The sequence below is a fragment of the Bos mutus genome, chromosome 7, assembly GCF_027580195.1.
Source record: "Bos mutus isolate GX-2022 chromosome 7, NWIPB_WYAK_1.1, whole genome shotgun sequence".
In the NCBI taxonomy this organism is placed as follows: domain Eukaryota; kingdom Metazoa; phylum Chordata; class Mammalia; order Artiodactyla; family Bovidae; genus Bos; species Bos mutus.
Window position 1 is genome coordinate 25,237,224 of NC_091623.1, and position 20,621 is coordinate 25,257,844.

At 34.8% G+C, this 20,621-nt stretch overlaps 2 protein-coding genes across 15 annotated transcripts in view; one reads left to right on the top strand and one right to left on the bottom strand.

Annotated features, from left to right (window-relative positions):
* Positions 1–6,660, top strand: part of SLF1 (SMC5-SMC6 complex localization factor 1) — a 71,265-nt gene extending 64,605 nt beyond the window's left edge. For both annotated transcript variants that reach the window (XM_070373135.1, XM_005893845.2), the window contains one exon: positions 2,627–6,660. In XM_070373135.1, coding sequence (XP_070229236.1) covers positions 2,627–3,105 — 479 coding nt within the window. In that variant the 3' untranslated portion in view covers positions 3,106–6,660. The remainder of the gene's footprint in view (positions 1–2,626) is intronic.
* Positions 6,661–11,618: 4,958 nt separating this feature from the next.
* The window catches only part of MCTP1 (multiple C2 and transmembrane domain containing 1), a 572,148-nt gene continuing 563,145 nt past the window's right edge, over positions 11,619–20,621 (bottom strand). For 4 of the 13 annotated variants that reach the window (XM_070373145.1, XM_070373144.1, XM_070373138.1 and 1 more), the window contains 3 exons: positions 17,378–17,485; positions 16,510–16,607; positions 11,620–14,973 (listed from right to left, as the gene is read on the bottom strand). In XM_070373145.1, coding sequence (XP_070229246.1) covers positions 14,902–14,973; positions 16,510–16,607; positions 17,378–17,485 — 278 coding nt within the window. In that variant the 3' untranslated portion in view covers positions 11,620–14,901. Of the gene's footprint in view, positions 14,974–16,509; positions 16,608–17,141; positions 17,169–17,377; positions 17,486–20,621 lie in introns of all 13 variants that reach the window. The other 9 variants (XM_070373140.1, XM_070373142.1, XM_070373137.1 and 6 more) reach the window with 5 other exon arrangements.

A 20,621-nucleotide genomic window follows, 5' to 3' on the forward strand; every position in this document is an offset into this window, starting at 1 on the left:
TAAGCGGGTTATGATAAATTATCCAGTTTTTTTTGATGAATCCCTCAGAGGTAGAAAGCATTTTATATTTTAAGATCTATAAGGAAAGATGCCTTTATTACATTTTAATGAAAACTAAACATGAAATGTCTGCTAGCATATAAGCACCTTTTATTAGTAAGGATAAAAGCCTTTTGATAAAATGATTTATTTCTTGTGTCATAAAATTAAACCTGTTTACCTTTGTTATGAGAATATATTTTGAATTGGCTATGTTTTTACTGTTAATCCTTTTACTTAAAAGTACGTAATGTCTATAAACCAGCTATTTCTGAAAGCTTATTAATAAGTGTATGTAAATCTTCATTTGTGAATACTTGGATATTTCATTCTTATTTCACTTCCTGTATATAACTGCTAATATGATTCTCCTTTTTCTTTAATGAGTCATTTCTTTACAGACTACACAAAAAGATATCATAGAATACCTTTTCTTCATTCACATTTTGTAGTCAATTAAGTAGGAGAATTGCCAAATGGTGATAACTGTTGTGTAGGGGTTTGTGATGGAAGTAACTTGAGCTCAGTATTCATCTACTGCTTTTTCTGCTGGTTTCTTTTTCTGATCTCTGCTTTCCAAACCCTTCCCCAGCCCCCCGGTTCAATGATATTCTTCTTACATCTGAACTGAATAATATAAATTTTATATCAAAATGTTCAAAACTGATTTGGAAAAACTGTTTTAAAAGGAAAAACAAAGGAAAAGTGATTACAAGCTTATAATGCAGATTTGTATAAATTTCCTGTTACTTTTATTTGCATTAAAAATACTATTGTACTATTTGTCCAGTAATTAAAGCTGTTTGATTCTGGATGAAAATAAATAGTATAAATTATTTAGATATCTCTTTAAGATATATCTATATCTAGCTCTCATTTGTCTATCTAAGGAAGGCTGTATATCATGGTAGGTTGGTGTATTTGGTTATTTATAGTCTTCTCCTGCCCCCTAAAGGCCTTTGTGTGTCTGTTTTACTTATACCATTTCATAATCAATATATTTTTCAGTTCTTACACTTTTTTTTAGTATTATATGGGTACAGAACCATACTATTCTATCTCTGAAGTGTTTTATTTTTCTGCTTAACCATGAATGTGACATACCATGCCAGTATTTGGCTTTGCTTCACATGGTCTAAGTGATATAAAACCTTTGTTGCATTAAGTCCAATTTTTCAGAAGAAGGCATTATATTAACCATTGTGAATTGTTTTAGGACCTTTGGTGAAGAAAAGTACACAGATGAGTTCTTTGTCCTAAGAGAGGGAAATCTGTTTGTACTTGGATTTATCAAGGTCCTTTGGCAATCATATAGACTTGTCTTTGCCTTAGTTATAATCTGAGTTTGGACCTATAGAATGGTTTGATATCACTATAGAAACTGTGTTCTCTCTTTGTTGTGAGTTGCTTAGTCTTGAGAGCAATAATTTTAAAATTTTATTTATGTTTTTAAAAACTTTGTTTACTTCTGGTATCTTGGGGTCATAATTTTGTTGTATTTTCTCTTTTAAACAGAAGTAACTTGAAATTTGGGGGGAAATGTCACCATAATGAAATCTAGTTTTAGAATTTTTCTATAAATTATATATTAATCATATGTCATCACTGGTTAATCTTTTATACTAAGAAAGAAGGACATTGTCTATCTAAGCCCCACTACATATTGTCAAGTCAGATTCATCATGAAGAGATTTAGCAACTGTGATCTGATGAGATCTGTGTGGTAAGGTAGAATCTTCTGGTTATGTCTGCTAGTACTCAAACCTTTACATTCCTTGTAACATTTGTATGGCAAAGGGCATAAATAAATACAGGACTTGATTAGCAGAGGTACAAAGTACTCCTGTTCTTTACAGTGTGACCAAATACTGAGTCACTGTTATTTTGCCCCTCCCATATCATCTTTTACTACCCAGGGGATAAATTGTGTCTTCAGTACTTTGTAAGTAGATGGTTAGATGGGTTTAACTAGCATAAGTGAAATGAAATCTGAGTTTGTCCCAGAGCATATAATATTTACTTTTTGTGAATCAGTTACCTTTACTAAAAATTGAACATAAGCAAGGGTAATGGAAAATGTGTCCTGTCTCTGGGCAGAGTTTTGCACTCTGCACTGCTGCTATCACCAATTCGCAATGGGAGGGGGCAGTACTTTTTCCTCTTGGTGGTATTATGAAATATCTTTAAGACTCTCATACAGAATTTAAGATAAATGTATTTTGTTAATTCCCTCCAAGAACACTGATATTCTTATTTCAAGATGACAATTTATAAAGTTTTATCAAAGTTTTATATATATATATATATATATATATATATATATAAAACACCATATATGTTATTTATTGAATTAGGGATTTACTTTTAGGCAAACCTCATTAGGCAATTGGCTAGGTGTTTTTTTTTTCCCCTAAAGAACCTTTATTAGGCAGTTAGTATATATAGCTAGGTAATTATATCAATATAAATTACTGCAGAATATGACTGTAAACTGAACCCTGGGTGGCTTTGGGAAAAAAAGAGAAAATATGGCTGTTAAGCTGCCAAAATGTATTACGCTTAACATTTTGCATTTTCTTTTTCACAGGCCCAGTGCTTCTACAGCAGAGGAACTCTAAGGGGGAATTGCCCTTGGATTATGTGGTATCATCTCAAATCAAGGAAGAACTATTTGCTATCACCAAAATAGAAGATACAGTGGAGAACTTTCATGCACAAGCAGAAAAACATTTTTACCACCAGCAGCTTGAATTTGGCTCCTTTTTACTTAGTAGGATGTTACTAAATTTTTGTTCAATTTTTGGTTTGTCTTCAGAGTCTTTAGCTTTCAAAGGATTAACTCATCTAAGTGAGCTGCTTATAGCTTGTCAGAATTATAAGGAAACCACTAGTGTTCATACTGACTGGTTATTGGATCTTTATGCTAGAAATATAATGACATTGCAGAAGCTCCCAAATGCTCTGAAGGAACTGCCTGAGAATGTAAAAGTGTGTCCTGGAGTACACACTGAGGCCTTATTGGTGACATTGGAAGTAATGTGTAGGTCCGTCACAGAGATTTCATGATGATGCCAAAAAATAGGGGTCAGCTTTCTAAACCTGTTCAGCTTGCTTTGTCATCTATTAGAGACTTCGTCGCTTATTAACACACGTTAATTGCATTTATTTATTGACAGAATTTGCAGCCCTGCTAATTTTAAAAGCACTTAAAGAACTTATGCAAAGCTGTAGTATAGGCTTCTTTTTCCAGTGTGTAGAATTTAACTCAAAAGTAAAAAATAGTTTTGTTTGGTATATATTGCTTTTGTTAATCTTTATTATTTTTTGGTTTAAAAGTTATTTATTTACACTGTACATGTAAAAATTTTTAATTTAAATATTTTTTAAATCAAAATGTAATGTCCTCTATTTTAGGTGTTTTGGGTCTTAGAATCATGAAGAAAATATTTATGCAAATATGCACCTATAAACATGTAGCTTCCTGTTTCTTCTCTGTAGGCTGTTGGAATAAAATACTCATTTTAGTTTTACGTGTTTCTAAAATAAACATTTCAGAGTTCACAATAATATATTCTTTTGGTTTTTAAATGTAGTAAACGTGCAAAGTTTGATAATTTGATCCCTTGATCTATTTTAGCAGTTCCTATACAAAGTGTATTTCTACTCTATGTAACCACTCTTCTCTAAGCAAAATAATCTGCTTTATAATGTTTTATTAAATATTAAGATCATAAATGGCAACAAAGTAATGGATTTGAGATTATCTAAAATGTTAATGGTCCAGTATGAATTTACAGAGTAGTAATGTTTCATTTTGCAGTTTTTCCTAACACTGATTTATAGTAAAACTAAAAAAGGGGTATGGATAATAATTACTTTTGAAACTGGAGTTGCTTCACTAGTGGGAATAAGTTACATTGTGATACAGCTGGAAAAGAAACATTAGAACTTCCATTTAGATTTTATGTAACTAAAGTGATGATCTCACAACAGTTATTATAATCTATTAAAGAAGCACTCTTTAGTTTTATTTTGGAAATAGATCTTTTAGCAGGATACAAATACTGAGAGTTTTATTACTAGGTTTATAGTCCTAAGCTGAAAATTGCTACATTAGTATATCACCTCTGAATAAAAATCAAGTTTTTTTCCCTACATTTTAAAATCAGTAATTTCTTACACCTATTGTAAAAAATAGTTTTTAGTTAGCCTTCAGATGTGACATAACAACTGCCAGAATATCAGAGAAAACATGATGTAGCAGAGACTAAGGCACATTATAATGCTTTTAGAGTTAAGTGCTTCCCCAGATGATGCGTAAGAACTTTTTGATTCTGAAGATCAGCGACTTTGCATCACTTACTTGTGAAGGCATATGGAATAACATTTGCTTGATAAATATAAACTTAAAAACATAGACTTTGACATCAGACAAACATAGTTTCAAGTTCTTGTGTAATTTCTTATTAACTAAATTAAGCAAGTTCCTTTCTGAATTTTGGTTGTTACACCTGTCATATGGAAATAACACCAGGTATCTTGGTCATGATAGAATTACTAGCCTGTCACCTTATATGGCACTTAATGTTACTTTGTATTTTATTATTTTAACTCCTCTTTTTAGTTACAACAAATCATTTAGATAGTAATTTCTTAAGGTGTTAATAATTCTAAGTTAATGAGATAATCACCATCATGAGTTAGGGTTTTGTGCTGCTAAGAAAAAGTTGTTTTCTAAATTAAATGTTCACAAGAAATATTCATTTAGTTGCAGTTAGTATTAATATTTCATGACTGTTCTGTCTGCCAATTTTTACAAGTCATGTTGACATGAAATATTTAACACTAAACTGCCAGGTCTCTACCTCAAGAAGGTATCATTGCACTTTGCACTTCTTTAGAAGTATAACTTGGCAAATAGATTACAGTGTTTTGTGGCCTAGTTAATACTGGTAAATATATATGAATTTAAGCCTGCAGTAATAAACTGTATTTTCCATATTACCTCTTAAATGTTTTAGTTTAGAAAACATAATTGCCTCAAATTTATTTTAGATATAAAGAAAGTGGAAATTTTAATAGAAAAAATTTATAGACTTTCTGACCCCTGACTTTTTACCTGTAGGTATTTCAAAGTTGCAGCAGCTGAATAGAAAGCTGAGTAACATTATTCTTTGTTGTACTCTGCCAGATTTCATATCATAGTTCAATGGAGTTGTTTGTTTTTTTTTTTTAAAGCCTATGAAAGCCTTTATTACAATATAAATAAAGCTTGGAAGGAGATTTCTGAGCTGTTACGGTTCAACTTTCTTAATGCATAATCCCCACAGGTATTTGGAATATAAAAGATTTTAGAATATTCACTGTCAGCATTTTAGGAAGGGATTCTATGAAGTTTTCTAGCTTATTCTTAATTTTCCTATGCATAATAAAGTGATCCAAGTATATACCTTTTTTTGTCATCTCATTAACTCCAAAATAACCAGAAAGACATTTGTCCACATTAAATCAAATGCTAAATTAGTCAATATTTTGATCATAGTTCCTTAAACACCTACTATGTACCAGGTATGCTTGACGGGCCGACTACAATACAAGAGGGAAAGCTTACATTCTAGGAAGGTAAGTCCAGTTTTACTGTCTTCTGTATAGCCTTTTGAAGAAAATTAACTTCTTAAATTTGCAGTAATTGGTATTCTTTTCATTTTTAAATGTGAACATTACAAGGGTCTGATTAATCCTTTGATGAGTATTATGACTTTACCATTTTAGAGTGAATAGAATGTGTCATGTTTGCTTTTGCAGTATTAGTGAAACCCAGTACTCATTCCCCTAGCTAAATGCAAATGCATTAATGCTAGGATACTTTATTTAAACACTAAGAAATGTTTGCCATTTTTGTTTATTCTTTTATAGAAAGTTAATAACTTTGCATGAAAAAATTACTGGTGGAATGTGTAATCCATATGCATTTACACACCTTCCCAGTTAAGTGATGAACTTGATGAGAGCCTGTCACTGGTGCTCCTTAATCAGTAGGAAGGGGTCATCTTTGAGTGACGTGAGGCACTCTTTCCCTCAGGCGCTTATCACGTAGCTTCCACACCAGTCGCACCTCTTGCTGATGTGGAGCTTGCAAACTTCAGAATGATAATTGTTTTTATAGCAAATGTGGATTGAGTCAGTGGTGGCATTATTGGAATTACACTGTGCCTGGTGATATCAAAACTGAAGACATTGAATAGTTAACTGTTTCTTGGAAATCAAATTATGCTGTCAAAAAATTCACTGTGTAGGTTAAAAGGAATTGTGGTAGGATAATACACTTTGGTATTTCCTCTGATTCAGAGATAGAGACTATTATACTATAAATTAGAAAAGACTGTGGTATTGTTAGGTTTTAAGCATATATCTTTTAGGGTACTACAAATCCCACTAAATGAAGACCTTCTTAAAGGAAACAATCAAGATAGTTTTAACACTGTTGATTGCTAGATGTTCAAAAAACTTCTCTTAAAGTAAATCCTAATCTTTGAGAATATCCAAAATATATTTAATTCATGTTTCCCAGTTTGTGAAAGTACCAAGCAGCTTTTTCTCCAAGACACATGAATTTATGTGAATTTCGGGGGGGGGGACGGGGGGGGATATTCTATTAAATTATTTTTAAAAGAGGATATTTTCCAATCAGAAATCCAAATGATTAGCTTTTTATCACAGAAGAATTTGCTAATTAGTACTTTTGCATTAGAGGCAAAATTGTATTTTGTGTATTTGATGTATAAAGTGTTTTCCAACATTTTGTATATTTGAATTCTTTACCATAGGTATTGTTTGTTTGCTTTTGATGTAGGCCTATAGTTCAAATACACTTACACTATATATATATTGTTTTAATCTTGAAGTATAACTCTTAGCACTAGACAGATGTGATTGATTTTTTTTTTATAATACCGTATTTGTATTGTTGAATATATATGTATTTTCTTTTGTAAAACAGAAACATAGTGAACTATTCTCTGGATTTTTAAAGTACTTGCTGAATTAAGATCCAAGAGTATTAAATCAACAAAGTAATCAATGGTCAGTTATTATAAAAACAATATCCTAATAAGTATATACTATTTTTATATATTTAATTTGTAATGTGTAATATTGCTGTGAACATAGACCAGAAAAATTAAGTTCCTTATTCAAATGTCTATAAAGAGCTGTCTTCAATTAGAAATGAAACATTTTCTCCAGATTTTGGCTTTCTTTTTACCATGGTCCCCAAATCTTTTCAGACTGTTAAACCCAGATTTAGTAAATCTAATCTCCTTCCTTTCAAAAGTATCTAAATTAGATCAAGTGAACATTAATGCATAATGGGCATTAAACATTAATAGAGAATGACTATGTTGGAGCATATGATTTAGTTTTACCAAAGAATGGAAGTTTTTTTTTTTAAAGTGCTTAGCACTTCCAGCAGGTAAACTGCACTGAACTGAAAGTCTGGAATTCAGCTTTGAATTTACACCTATTATACTATCATTTATCTTAATAGCAGATGAACTAAAATTTTCAGTGACTTTACATTCTTCTGTCCTCAAATAGTCATGTTGAAAAAAAATCATTAATCTTAAAGTGGTGACAGATAAAAAGAATTTAGTTTGTTGTCAATACTTCTCAATTTAAAGGTTAGGTCAGCCATGGTTTTTGTCATGACACTGATAAATTTTTTCTAATGACCAGAATGGTTTGATCTGTAATAGCTTTTTGTTTTTGTTTTAAGGAATATATGCCTTGGTTATCTGACTTCATCCTAAAAATGGATTTTTTTTTTTTCTGTTTTGAATTGTTTCTATTTTACAACACAAAGATAGAATTATACAGCAGTGGGTAAAATTTGATAATATTAAAATATGCATTTTAAAGATCTTTATTGAAAACTTAGAAGAATTGTAAAGATGAAAAGTTGGCAAAGGGATAAGGAGGGAAATGTTTAGGAAACATTGTGGTTTAAAGAGGGTAAAAATTTCTAGATGACGTTTAATATATTGAGAAGGTAGTGAAGGTATAAAGTCAGAAAAAAGGGTGGATAGATCTCCTAATCTCAGGAATAAACTGTCTTTGTAAATTTTGAATAATGTTCAGAAAACCAAGGATCAAGATAGTGTGTGATGAGTCTTTTAGTTAAAAATTCAGTCAAAAATAAATAATAAAAATACTAATTTAAGTTCATACTGAGGATATAAACTTGAGAGGTTAAAACCATTTATAAAAAGTGGTTGAACTTGTTCCTGGTAACTCCTTTTTCTGAACTAATTTTAGTCCTTTCTTTTTTTTTTAAAATAGAAACTACTTAAATGTTGTTTTTAAATTATTTCCTCTAAGTAAAATTACAGAGGGGAAAAGATTGTAAGCAAGTCCATTGCTAATAGTAGTTGTATTTGTTTTTCTCCAAGTTTCCCTGTAACATGATTTATATTTGTCTGTAATACTTGTAGCCAGTGTATTTTTTAAAGTAACGCTCCTAATATAAATAAAAATCAGTCTTGAAATTTTTCTAAAGTGGTCTTATTTAAATTAGCATCTACTGGATTTTTTTAATATAAAGTGCATTTTTTAAATATGCCATTTTTCTTCAAGGTAAGGATAAAAGTAAGCTTTGTATCACCTAATGTAGATCTCAGTACTCTCGGACTATATGCCCTTCCTTTGAATGTCAATCTGTCTTATTTTACTGATATGCTGCTTTTGTCTTCTATTGAGCCTCTTCAAAGCAGTAGCCTTACCATGTTGAGTGGAGTCTTTACTGTTGAGGGGGATTCCTGAATTGCTAAAGATTAAACATCATTTAATAATACCCTGTGGACTCGTGCTACCATATCTTCATTAGTAGCCTTTTCTGATATTAGTTACTTGTTCTGATTTTTTTTTTCCAGATTCTACACCAAAAAGCAGGGAGAAGCTGTAAGATTAAATGATGGCTAAATTTATCAAAGGTTATACCTTTAATTGGGCTTCCCAAGTGGCTCAGATGGTAAAAGAATTCACCTACAATGCACAAGATGCAGGAGACGCAGGTTCCATTCCTGAGTAGGGAAGATACCCTGGAGGAGGAAATGGCAACCCACTCCTGTATTCTTGCCTGGGAAATCCCATGGACAGAGGAGCCTGGCGGGCTCCAATCTATGGGGTCACAAAGAGTTGGACACAACTGAGCCTGTATGCACATATCTTCAATTTCTTTAAAGGGAGTTCAATACTGTGTGATTAAATTGATAATTGTTGTCTTTTACTATCATAGATCTGAAGAAGTTCCCTTCTAGATACATACTATTTACAACATAAATTCAGATGTAAGCAGTCGGTCGTCCAGTGAGAGAATTCTGAAAATGTCTTGCCGCAAAAGCATGTTATTTTTCACCTCTTCTGTGAAGGTGAGGAAAATGACTTCTCGTAAGCTACTGTTTTAAGTGCAATTCAAAGTACAGTATTTTAACTACATCCTATACCTACATCATAATTATAGTACACTGGGGAGTATCACATCACTGTCTTTGGGGTACATTTCTCACCTGCTTGTGTTGTTGTTACAGTCATTGGGAGATCCAAGTACATGTGTGTTCTCTGTACTAGCATCATAGTGCCACAGGAATGGTATGTACATGGTAACCCACACTATAAAAGTTAGTATTAGTATGCTTGATTCCTGGTTAAATTGTCAAGTGCTGGATGTTCTGCAATATCCTCCTAAAATTTTTTCTCTATTATATCTGAAGATGCTTTTTTTTCAATAGGGAAATTTAAAAAGTAATGTTCAGCAGTTTCAAACAAAATAGAACACCACATTGGTTGATTTTAAAACTATTAATACTTCTTCACATATACATAGTATTTTATTTTTCTGGGTGGGTTACCATGTGCTTCAGAGACCTTCCTGTGGTTTACTTAGTCTCTGTATTAGTGAAATCTGAAGTTTGCAAGAGTTCCAGGACAAGACTAAGGGGTAGGTATACTATTGTGTAAGGTTGGAGAGTTTATTAGTTCTTGACATCAATAAATTGTTTTCCATGGTTTAACTATGACATGTTACACATAGATTTTGACTTTTAAAGTGTCATAATCAGTACCGGAGGAAGAATGTTTTGAGGAAATGATATAGAGTTTAGTTAGAAGGTTTCCAGCTTTCTGAGTGACTTTACTAAAAGAAGATCTCTGAACTTGGAACAAATCTTGGCATCTCCTCTGCCTCACCTCTCTGCGAAGGTCCAGCTGTCTCTGTAGTTAGTCTTGACTGTTGTCTCAAATGTGTTTCTAGTAGTCAAGAGTGGTTGAGGCCACGGCTGCACCTTTCTCTATGCATTTAGCATTTCCCCTAAATTTACCATTTGAACTCTGGCAAAATAAAATGCCTCAAGTGAAGTTTGCTTTGTCCAAAATGAGCTTCCTTGGTGGCTCAGACAGTAAAGAATCTGCCTGCAAGCTTGAGGCCTGGGTTCGATGCCTGCATTGGGAAGATCCCCTGGAGGAGGGCATGGCAACCCACTCTAGTATTCTTGCTTGGAGAAAAGAGGCAAGCTAGCTAGAATACTAGCTGAGCCTAGTATGACCATCTTGCCTCACTAGTAGCAGTAACAACCTCATTTAGCCAGGTCTCCTCAGATCCATTTATTTATTCCTGAGAAAATAAGAGGTGGTTGGTTTTTAGGTTTGCTCATCGATTCTCAGGTTGATCATTCTTTTTCACTTTTGAAAGACCATTGAAGAATCTAGCAGGGGACAATTATGTTGCAATTTTATTTTTGCTACAAATTGGAAACACTTTGGCACAGCTACTTACCTATTTCTGTTTTCCTTAATACAAATAGAGCTTTTGCCTTAATCTAGTAACATCGAATAGAGGAAAGCAAAAGAGCAGTGCTGTTAAGTTTTTTTAAGTGGAGTCATATAATTTTTCAGTGATATTTGTAGACACAACTATCATATACATAAAAAAAGAAAAAACCTGTCTACAGAAATACTGCTTTTTGTATAAATAATGTGATAGAACACTTTTTGTTGTTGCTAATTCAGCATATGAAGAAATAGCCCAATAAATGGAAACTTACTTGAAACCAATAACATATTTGATTCTTCTCCACCCACCTTTGTGGGAGAGTGATTCTTAACCCTTGATCCCTTTGGAAAAGCACAGATAGAATCATTAAATTCCATCAAACCTTTCACAGTATTGTTAGTTTCTAGAGCATATGACCACTTTGGACATTTAATAGTTTTTATCTGCATAGTATTCTTACATGATGAGAAATTTTCCTTGATACTTCTTAATTCTCAGAGATTCAACTGGGATGAGTCTTATGATGTGACTGCTGCTGTACAAATGTAGAAAGAAACTTAAGCAGAAGAGGAACAGTTTCAACAAAAAAATACAGGATGTTTTATGTTTTTTCTTTCAGTGAGTTATACCAATCATCCTGGAAGGAGAATTATAATCCAAAGGAGTGACAGTACTGTAAGTATTCATTTCATTATTTTTTATGTTGCTTTAATTCATACTTGACCAAGCAGTTAGAAAAGGCTGATTCTAGATACATTAATGAAACACATAAATAGGTATCTGTACACAAATACACAGTCATACTTGACTTTAAAGCCCCAAATTTAACCCTTAATTTGATAATACCTGAGGCTTTTGCAAGAAGTATGATGGTGGCTCTCTTGTATATTTCTGGAGCAGTAACTGCCTTTTGTATTTTGATTTATTTTTAATGCTAAGTACAAAACTCAAAAATAAACATTTAAATATATTTAACAAGTATATAAACTGAAATTAAAGCCTTTGAATAAGACCTGTTAACATAGAAGTAGACTACTTTCAGCATTGGAGATATTTTGATATTGAGATCAAAATGGGAACCTGGTCCCTGCATAAGAGAACTTACTACTAAATTTTTCTTCACTTTTAAATAACACAATAAGGTTCCATAAAAGATACTTTCAGAAACTAACACAATGAGATTCTCTAAAAGATACTTTCAGAATCATCACATCAGTTAAAATTTGCTCTCACTGTACTTTAGCTCTGGATTTGATTTTAATATTTTCATTGGTTTGACCATTGCCTATGACAGAGCAAGTTGTATAGTTGGTACTCAATAAAAATATCACAGAGCAGAGTCACTTAAAGAATCTTTCAGTTCAGATTATCCTAGTGCATAGGTTCACAATTAATTTGGAATCCCGACAGCATCTATCAGTTTGAATGTGTGGAACAGTACCAAAATGAACAAGTACCACATTCTTTGTATAAATGGAAAAATCCTAAATATGTATTTCTTATAAATTACCACAGTTAGTGGCGATAATAGTAGTTTGGATAATGAATGACTTTCAATAAATTCACTCACTAAAAGATACTGACGAATATATAGTTTTATATATATAAATATAATAGTTCTTGTGACTACTGTATATCGCAGTCCAAATAGGTGTTAGAATGACATCCAGGCTCTTAAGATATCTTAAAATATTTACATGTTTACAAATCTCTCAAAACCAAATCAGGTAAAGCAGCTTTAAAAAGGCAGAATTGGTGAGAAGGGGACAGAAGTGGTTAAAATTCTATTAGTCACAGCCTCTTGTTTCCAGCCTGTGAATGCAGTAGTTTCTGAAAGCAGTGACGATTCCTCTGAATATCACTTTCATGCCTCAAGATAGTTCTTAATTCCTCTAGCAGCATCACTGGATACTTAACCCCTCCAGAAATATTGGGTTTTATTTTACAACAGTCAAAGTTTCAGGAAAAGCCTTTTTTTCCCCCCCTTCCCCAAAGCAAACCTGAGTTTCTTTAAGTATCATTTATATGAGAACGAACACGTAATCTTCCATCATTCCTCTCTCAACACCAAAAAGAAGTACTGATTATTCTTAGAAAAGATTATTTTTTATTTAATGCAGTGAATAGTCAACATTACCAGTGAACCAAACATCTGAAATTTGATAGAATGAAACAAAGAGAAATCAGTCATCTGTTAATGGTTACTATCCACATCTGAGGTGGTAGAATATCAGCGTTGTGGACGTTTGAATAGACAGTGTCAGCACGGAACATAAATCTCACACAAAGTATAATCAAAAGTTACTTCAAACAGGTTATACTATCAGTAAACTTTCTATAATAACATCAGCTTCATGGAGAATAATGTCTTAGCAACAAATAATGATGGTATGTGGACGTAAGCATATCATTATAAACATGATGCACTAAATAGAACATACTGAGGTCAAGGCCTTTCTGTAGAAAGGGAATTTAACATTCTTTTAAGCATAGTGTAATAAACAGATCAAAATAGTTCTATCATAAGAAATAGTATTTACCAACATAGCTTTAAAATAAAAATGCTTTAAAAATCAACTTTGAGATTAAATTTATTTTTAAAGTATCTTCTTTTAGAATGAAATATATATTTCTTGCTCTAGCTTTTCTACATTTTTCCAGCATAACCCTCACCTTCACCCTATCCCAGTCCATTATTAATAAAGTAGTACAAAACACTTGTCTGCAGCAATTTCAACCAAGCTTACTCCCCTACCAAGTCAGTGAAGTAAGACATCCTCACCAAGTTTTCTCTCTAGAGCTATACTCCCTTGATAGATCAGGAAGTTAGGTATAAAAACTACATGAGAGTCTTGGGAATGCAGTTTTTAAGTATAGATTCTATGGTAATAGTGAAACATTTTTAAAGGCAAACTTTCCCCTCCCCATAAGCAGTTTATTTTACAAAATAGGTTTTCATGCATTCTAATTTTCTAGAATGATTATTTTTTTCTAAAAATGAATGTAATGAGACACTGGCATATCACTTAGTACACTGCATTCTCCTCTATATTAAAATTCACACTAATAACAAAAATCATAAATGCATTAAAACATTTCAGTAACCTAATGAGAAAGTAGATACATTTTTTTTTCTGTGAAATACTTGAGTATTAAATATTTTTAAATGCACAGAGGCATAATCTGACATCAAAGCAATGTGAATTTAATTTGCTAGATTTTTGACAACTGAACTGGGTTGCTAATTTGCTGACTTGCTACAAATTAATAGTGGTTGGTATAAAAATCCTTATAGGCAATCATTTATAAACATGGCAGTATTTTTTGTATCGTCCTGTAGATATTTTAAAGTTTTAGATGGAATGATAGAAGATTTGGAAATTTTCTTTGTAGGATTTCAGCGTATGGAAAATTCTCTTGTTGAGGTGACTATACTTTCATTCATTAGCTTAAAATCAGCCTAGTCATAGCTAAATAATGTGCACAGGAATGAATATCAGGATCTGAACCTATGTAAGTTGAAATGCATCTGTTCCATTATTCAAGTTCTGGGATTCCCCCCCTCCCTTTTGAAATGTATAAAACATAGAAAACTGTAATGGATTATTTTTCAGATAAAAAATAGTCACATTAAAAAAAAAAACTTTAAATTCAAATTGACATTTACATTTTATGTAGATTTAATCAGAGCACAGCTGAGCATTTAATCTAATATTCTAGTTTTTCCACTTGTAATTAGAGAAGTGTGTATCTCCCAGTGTTAACCATTCTTACATTTGTTGTTCCAGTGTTATATTATTATCCACAGCTAGCAAGGCTTTCAGGCAGCAATAGCTAAACCTTTATCAAATTGTTTCTGTACAATGGAAGTATATTTTCAAAGACATATGCCTTTGTACACTATTTACAAATTCTCTCAATCATGATAAAAAGGCAAAATAAATAAAAAACAGAAAGAAAGGAAGTGCTGCTGAGGCTGAAGGCTTTTTCTTTTATCCTCCCAAACAGATGCTGGTCTCCCCAGTGCTGGGAGCTGGCTAGCCAAGATTGTTTTTCTTCCTTTTACATGGGCTATGAGAAGGATCTGGTTTCAGTTCTTGGTATTGCACCTGTTTAAACAGAGTTCAGAGAAAGGCTGGTCAGGTGGCCACTTTCTGGCAAAGGAAGGAAAAGCAAAGGATTTGAGAGACTGTGCTTGGGGGGAAAGTGCTCCCTCTGGAAGCTGTTTGAGACCTGCAGCTGGGATGCAGAAAACAATAGAAAGACAGAGCAAGTCCAGGGAAATATTGCCAGAAACTAGACGAGAGCCCTGATAGGGACTTTGCTAGCAGGCCAGGATCTCCACTACCCATACACACGTCACATTAAAAGCTGAGCAATCTCCATTTATTTTGCAGGGGAATAATGGTTCTTTGCAATTTATTATGTGCTTGTTTAATATAGGCTTCATCTCCATCCAGCCCATCTTCAGGTCAGATACCAAAACAAAGACTCAACAGAAGCAAAGGAAAAAGGTACTGTTGCAACCAGCTTCAATAGTTTGAATAAAAACAGTTCTCATTTTACTCTGAAAATATTTAATGATTAATGGGCACTAATTAACCTCAAAGGATTAAGATATGCCCCCATTTTCAAAAATCAGTTACTTTTGTATGGCCGAGTCAATCTGCTGTGCACCAGAAACTGTCACAACATTGTTAATCGTCTGTATTCCAATATAAAATAAAAAGGTTTAGAAAAAAATCAGTCACTGTTCCCCCCCCCCCCCTTTATTGATCTCTAAAATAGCCATCTTTAAAACTCACCTAATCCATGCAGTTTACTTAGGGAAGTGTTTTTCTCAGTGTCTGCTGGCACACTTTGCTTTCATCATCTAATATTCCTAATTCTTCCTTCAGGTAATAGTGACTTCCCTTCACAAACTCCAGCTGAATCTTCCTTGGAGGAGGACTGCCCTCCCTCCCTGACACCCCGGTAAGTTCTGTATGCAAAGCTCTCTCATTCCCCATCTTCTCTATAAGTTTCTTGTTGGATAACACCTCAACTGGACTAATCCCTGAGTGGCAAAATCTTCTACAGGCTTTATTAACTTTACCTGGCTCTTCTAAGACCTTCAAAATTAAATGGATATGAACGTGAAAATCCAGTGCCACACTACATTAAAAATGATACAGGCTTAAGAAATATTGCAGGTTTATCTCCAGACCATTGCAGTAAAGTCACATGAATATTTTGGTTTTCCAGTGCATATAAAAGTTCTGTTTATGATGTATGAAAGTCTATTAAGTATGCAATAGCATTACATCTAAAAAAGCAATACCTTAATTTAAAAGTGTTTCATTGCTTAAAAAAAAAAATGCTAACCATCATCTGAACCTTCAGTAAGTAGTAATCTTTTTACAACAGTAACATCAATGATCACAGGCCACCATAACAAATACAATAATGAAAAAGTTTGAAACATTTTGAGAATTACCAAAATGTGACACACAGACCCACAGTGAGCAAATACTGTTGGAAAAATGGTAGCGATGGACTTGCTCAGTACAGGGTGGCCACAGACCTTCAGTCAGGGAAAAGCAAATACCTGTGAAGCCCAATAAAATGACGTATGCCCGCAGTAACAGTTAATAAAATCTACATACCACTTGCACATCTGAAGGGACTCTGGAAAGGAAATCGAGTAGTTCATTGTTATCAATTGCATACGGATTCCGAAGCTTTTTTGTAAATTTATTGATTCCTGAAAAAGTGACAGATCAAATATTATTGAAAACTCAACAGTTTGGAGTCCAAAGTTACATTTCTGGCAAAAAAGTATTGTTGGTGATTTGAAGATCTAGGTTAAGCTGCCTTGATTTTCAGCCTTGACTGACTGACTGAACCAGAAAACCCAGTTTTCTCCCTCCCTTTTCTCCCTTCCTTCCACCTTCCAACTCAATGGCTGCTCTGTTTTTGTGCTTCAGTGGCTTCTCCCCAGCAGGAAAGGCTTTCTGTTTGGGAAACAAAGGGCACAAGCAGTGACCTATCTTGTCTTTCCCCTCAAATACTTAGAAGCTTTGTTGTAGTTTTTCATCTATGATAAAACTTATCTACCCTACATTTTGGATTGGGATTAAGGCAAGAAATCTGACTTCCTGGTTCCCCCTTTTCAAAAGACACACTGCTGTTTTTGTTTCTGTTTTTGTTTTTTTATGATGGGGAAGTGTTGCTGGTATGCAAATTAATGTTCGAAAATGCATGACCTGGCATTTTGTTTTTTTAATTTTAAACTTACCTGGAATTAGAAAAGGTTTACCACCAGCTTTTAAAAAAAAAAAAAAACATAAAAAGCTTTGAAGATGGTGATGCATAAGCATCATAAACCCATCTCTTCCCACCAACACACGGGATTTCCAGCTGCATATGGAACTGCCTCTGAGAATAACCTGAAAACTGGCTGAGTGCTGTCTACACACCAACAAGAGAAGGCCCGCATTGAAGCAGGTAGGAGAGGCAGGGGCACAGTCTTACCATAAACTCCACTCCTAGCCTGACAACCTATGGTCAGGAGGGAGCTCTCTCTGAGGAGTAAGGGTTTGAACCTCCACATCAGGCTTCCTCGACTCTTAAGAATTGTACCTAGAGGGAGAAGCCCCCAAAACATCAAGCTTTTTTTCCTTCTACTTTTGAGAAATAATTGACATACATCACTGTATAAGTTTTAAGGTGTACAGCATGATGGTCTCATGTACACATAGAGTGAAATGATTACCCCAGTAGGTTTAGTTCATATCCATCATCTCATATGTTGATAGATATAAGAATTTTTCTCTTTTTCTATGAGTTGGGGATGGGTGGTATTTTGCTTTTTTCCCTCCCAATTTCACATATAAGTGAAATCATAGTATTTGTTTTTCTCTGACTTATTTCTTTTAGCATAATGCCTTCAAATCCATTCATGTTGTCATAGATGGTAGGATCTCCTCGTCTTTTTATGGCTGAATAATATTTCATCATATACCGCTTCCTCATTCATCCGCCAGTAGACACTTGTTGTTTCCATGAATCAGTTATTGTAAATAATGCTTCTGTGAACATGGGGGTGCAGATATCTTTTGGGATTGGTCTTTGTGTTCCCCTTGGATAAACTCCCAGAAGTGTAATTGCTGGATCATATGGTAGTTCTATATTTATATTTTTAAGGCATCTCCATAGTGTTTTCTGTAGTAGCTGTACCACTTTACATTCCCAACAACAGTGTATGCTGCTGCTACTGCTAAGTCACTTCAGTCATGTCGACTCTGTGTGACCCCATAGATGGCAGCCCACCAGGCTCTGCTATCCCTGGGACTCTCTAGGCAAGAACACTGGAGTGGGTTGCCATTTCCTTCTCCAAAGCATGAAAGTGAAAAGTCAAAGTGAAGTTGCTCAGTCTTGGCTGACTCTTAGCAACCCCATGGACTGCAGCCTACTAGGCTCCTCCGCCCATGGGATTTTCCAGGCAAGAGTACTAGAGTGGGTTGCCATTGCCTTCTCCAACCAACAGTGTATAAGGGTTCCCTTTTCTCTGCATCCATGCCAGCATGTTATCTGTTGTCTTTTTAATGATGGCCATTCTAACAGCCATGAGATGCTATCTCATTGTGGTTTTAATTTGCATTTCCCTAGTGGCTAGGGTTATTGAGCATCTTTTCATGGATCTGCTGGCCATTCATACGTATCTTTGGGAATATGTTTGTTCAGGTCCTTGGCCCATTTTTATGATGATTATTTTGCTCTTGGGTTATATGGGGCCTTTATTGGATATTAGCCCCTTATTAAAAAGCCTCTTAAAAAAAAAAATAAAAAGCCTCTTGATGAAAGTGAAAGTGGAGAGTGAAAAAGTTGGCTTAAAGCTCAACATTCAGAAAACAAAGATCATGGCATCTGGTCCCATCACTTCATGGCAAATAGATGGGGAAGCAGTGGAAACAGTGTCAGACTTTATTTTTCTGGGCTCCAAAATCAACTACAGATGGTGACTGCAGCCATGAAATTAAAAGACGCCTACTCCTTGGAAGGAGAGTTATGACCAACCTAGATAGCGTATTCAAAAGCAGAGACATTACTTTGCCAACAAAGGTCCGTCTAGTCAAGGCTATGGTTTTTCCTGTGGTCGTGTATGGATGTGAGAGTTGGACTGTGAAGAAGGCTGAGTGCCGAGGAATTGATGCTGTTGAACTGTGGTGTTGGAGAAGACTCTTGAGAGTCCCTTGGACTGCAAGGAGATCCAACCAGTCCATTCTGAAGGAGATCAGCCCTGAGATTTCTTTGGAAGGAATGATGCTAAAGCTGAAACTCCAGTACTTTGGCCACCTCATGTGAAGAGTTGATTCATTGGAAAAGACTCTCATGCTGGGAGAGATTGGGGGCAGGAGGAGAAGGGGATGACAGAGGATGAGATGGCTGGATGGCATCACTGACTCCATGGACGTGAGTCTGAGTGAACTCCGGGAGTTGGTGATGGACAGGGAGGCCTGGTATGCTGCGATTCACGGGGTCGCAAAGAGTTGGACACGACTGAATGACTGATCTGATCTGATCCATATGGTTTGCTAGTATTTTTTTCCCATTCTGTAGATTGTCTTTTCACTTTGTTGATGGTTTCTTTTGCAATGCAGAGGCTTTTTGGCTTTATAGAGTCCCACTTGTTTGTTTTTAATTTTGTTGATTATACTTTAGATGTGATTTTCAAAAACTGTTACCAAGATCCATGTCAGGGAACTTCTTAAAAAAGGTTTTCTGCTAGAAGTTTCATTGTTTTAGGTCTCACAGTCCATTTCAAGTTATTATTTTTGATTAGTGTAACATAGGAGTCAAGTTTCATTTTTTACATGTGACTGTCCAGTTTTCCCAGCCCCATCTATTGAAAGGACTGTCTTTTCTCATTGAGTATTCTTGGCTCCCTGGTTAGATATTAGTTTACCATATATGCTTGGGTTTTTTCTGGGCTCTCAATTTTTGTCTCAAAATACACAGCTTTGAAAACCAACTTGCGTGTTCAGACTTACCCTCTCCAGGACCCAGCATGGAAACAGCTGATCCAGGGGCAACCAGATCTTTTGGGGGAAAGGATCATTTGTTTGCCTCCAGGCACTGAAGGGAAGTCATCTAGGGAAGACATCTGATTTGAAATGTTCAGGAGCCTGCCTACTTGGGGAACAGAGACTGGCAGCCATCCTTTTTCTTTTCTTTCCTGACAGGAACCATCTCTCCCCAGCTACCTCACTCCAGCCAGTTGGTACCATCTTCATGCCTACCCTCTGCCATGCTCCAGAGCACCAGCATCTCCCTGAGGGGAGCTGTCACACATCTGGTGCCCGAGGTTTTATGTCTATGAGGCAGTTCAAGATGGCAACCTAGGACAATCATGAATTCATCTCTTCGAGACAATCTCACCATAAACCCCAGGCCCAGTGCAGCTACCCACCATCAGGAGGAAGCTCACAAACCCACAGCTTCTCTCTGAGTAGCCAGGAGAGAAGTTCTTTTGTACACCACGTAAGGCACCTCAGCTTTTAAGACCTGCACCTGAGAGATGAGCCCTCCAGGCACCTGGCTTTCAAAACCAACAGGCTGCAGCCATGGGACCCAGAAGCCTGCAGTGAAAGGAAAATAGCTCTTAAAGAGCTCGTGAGCACTCACTCATCACAGGACCCAGCACAGAAGCACAACTGTCTGAAAGATGCCCAGGTTCTATGTGAAGAAAGTCCACCTACTGATCTTAAGGTGTTGG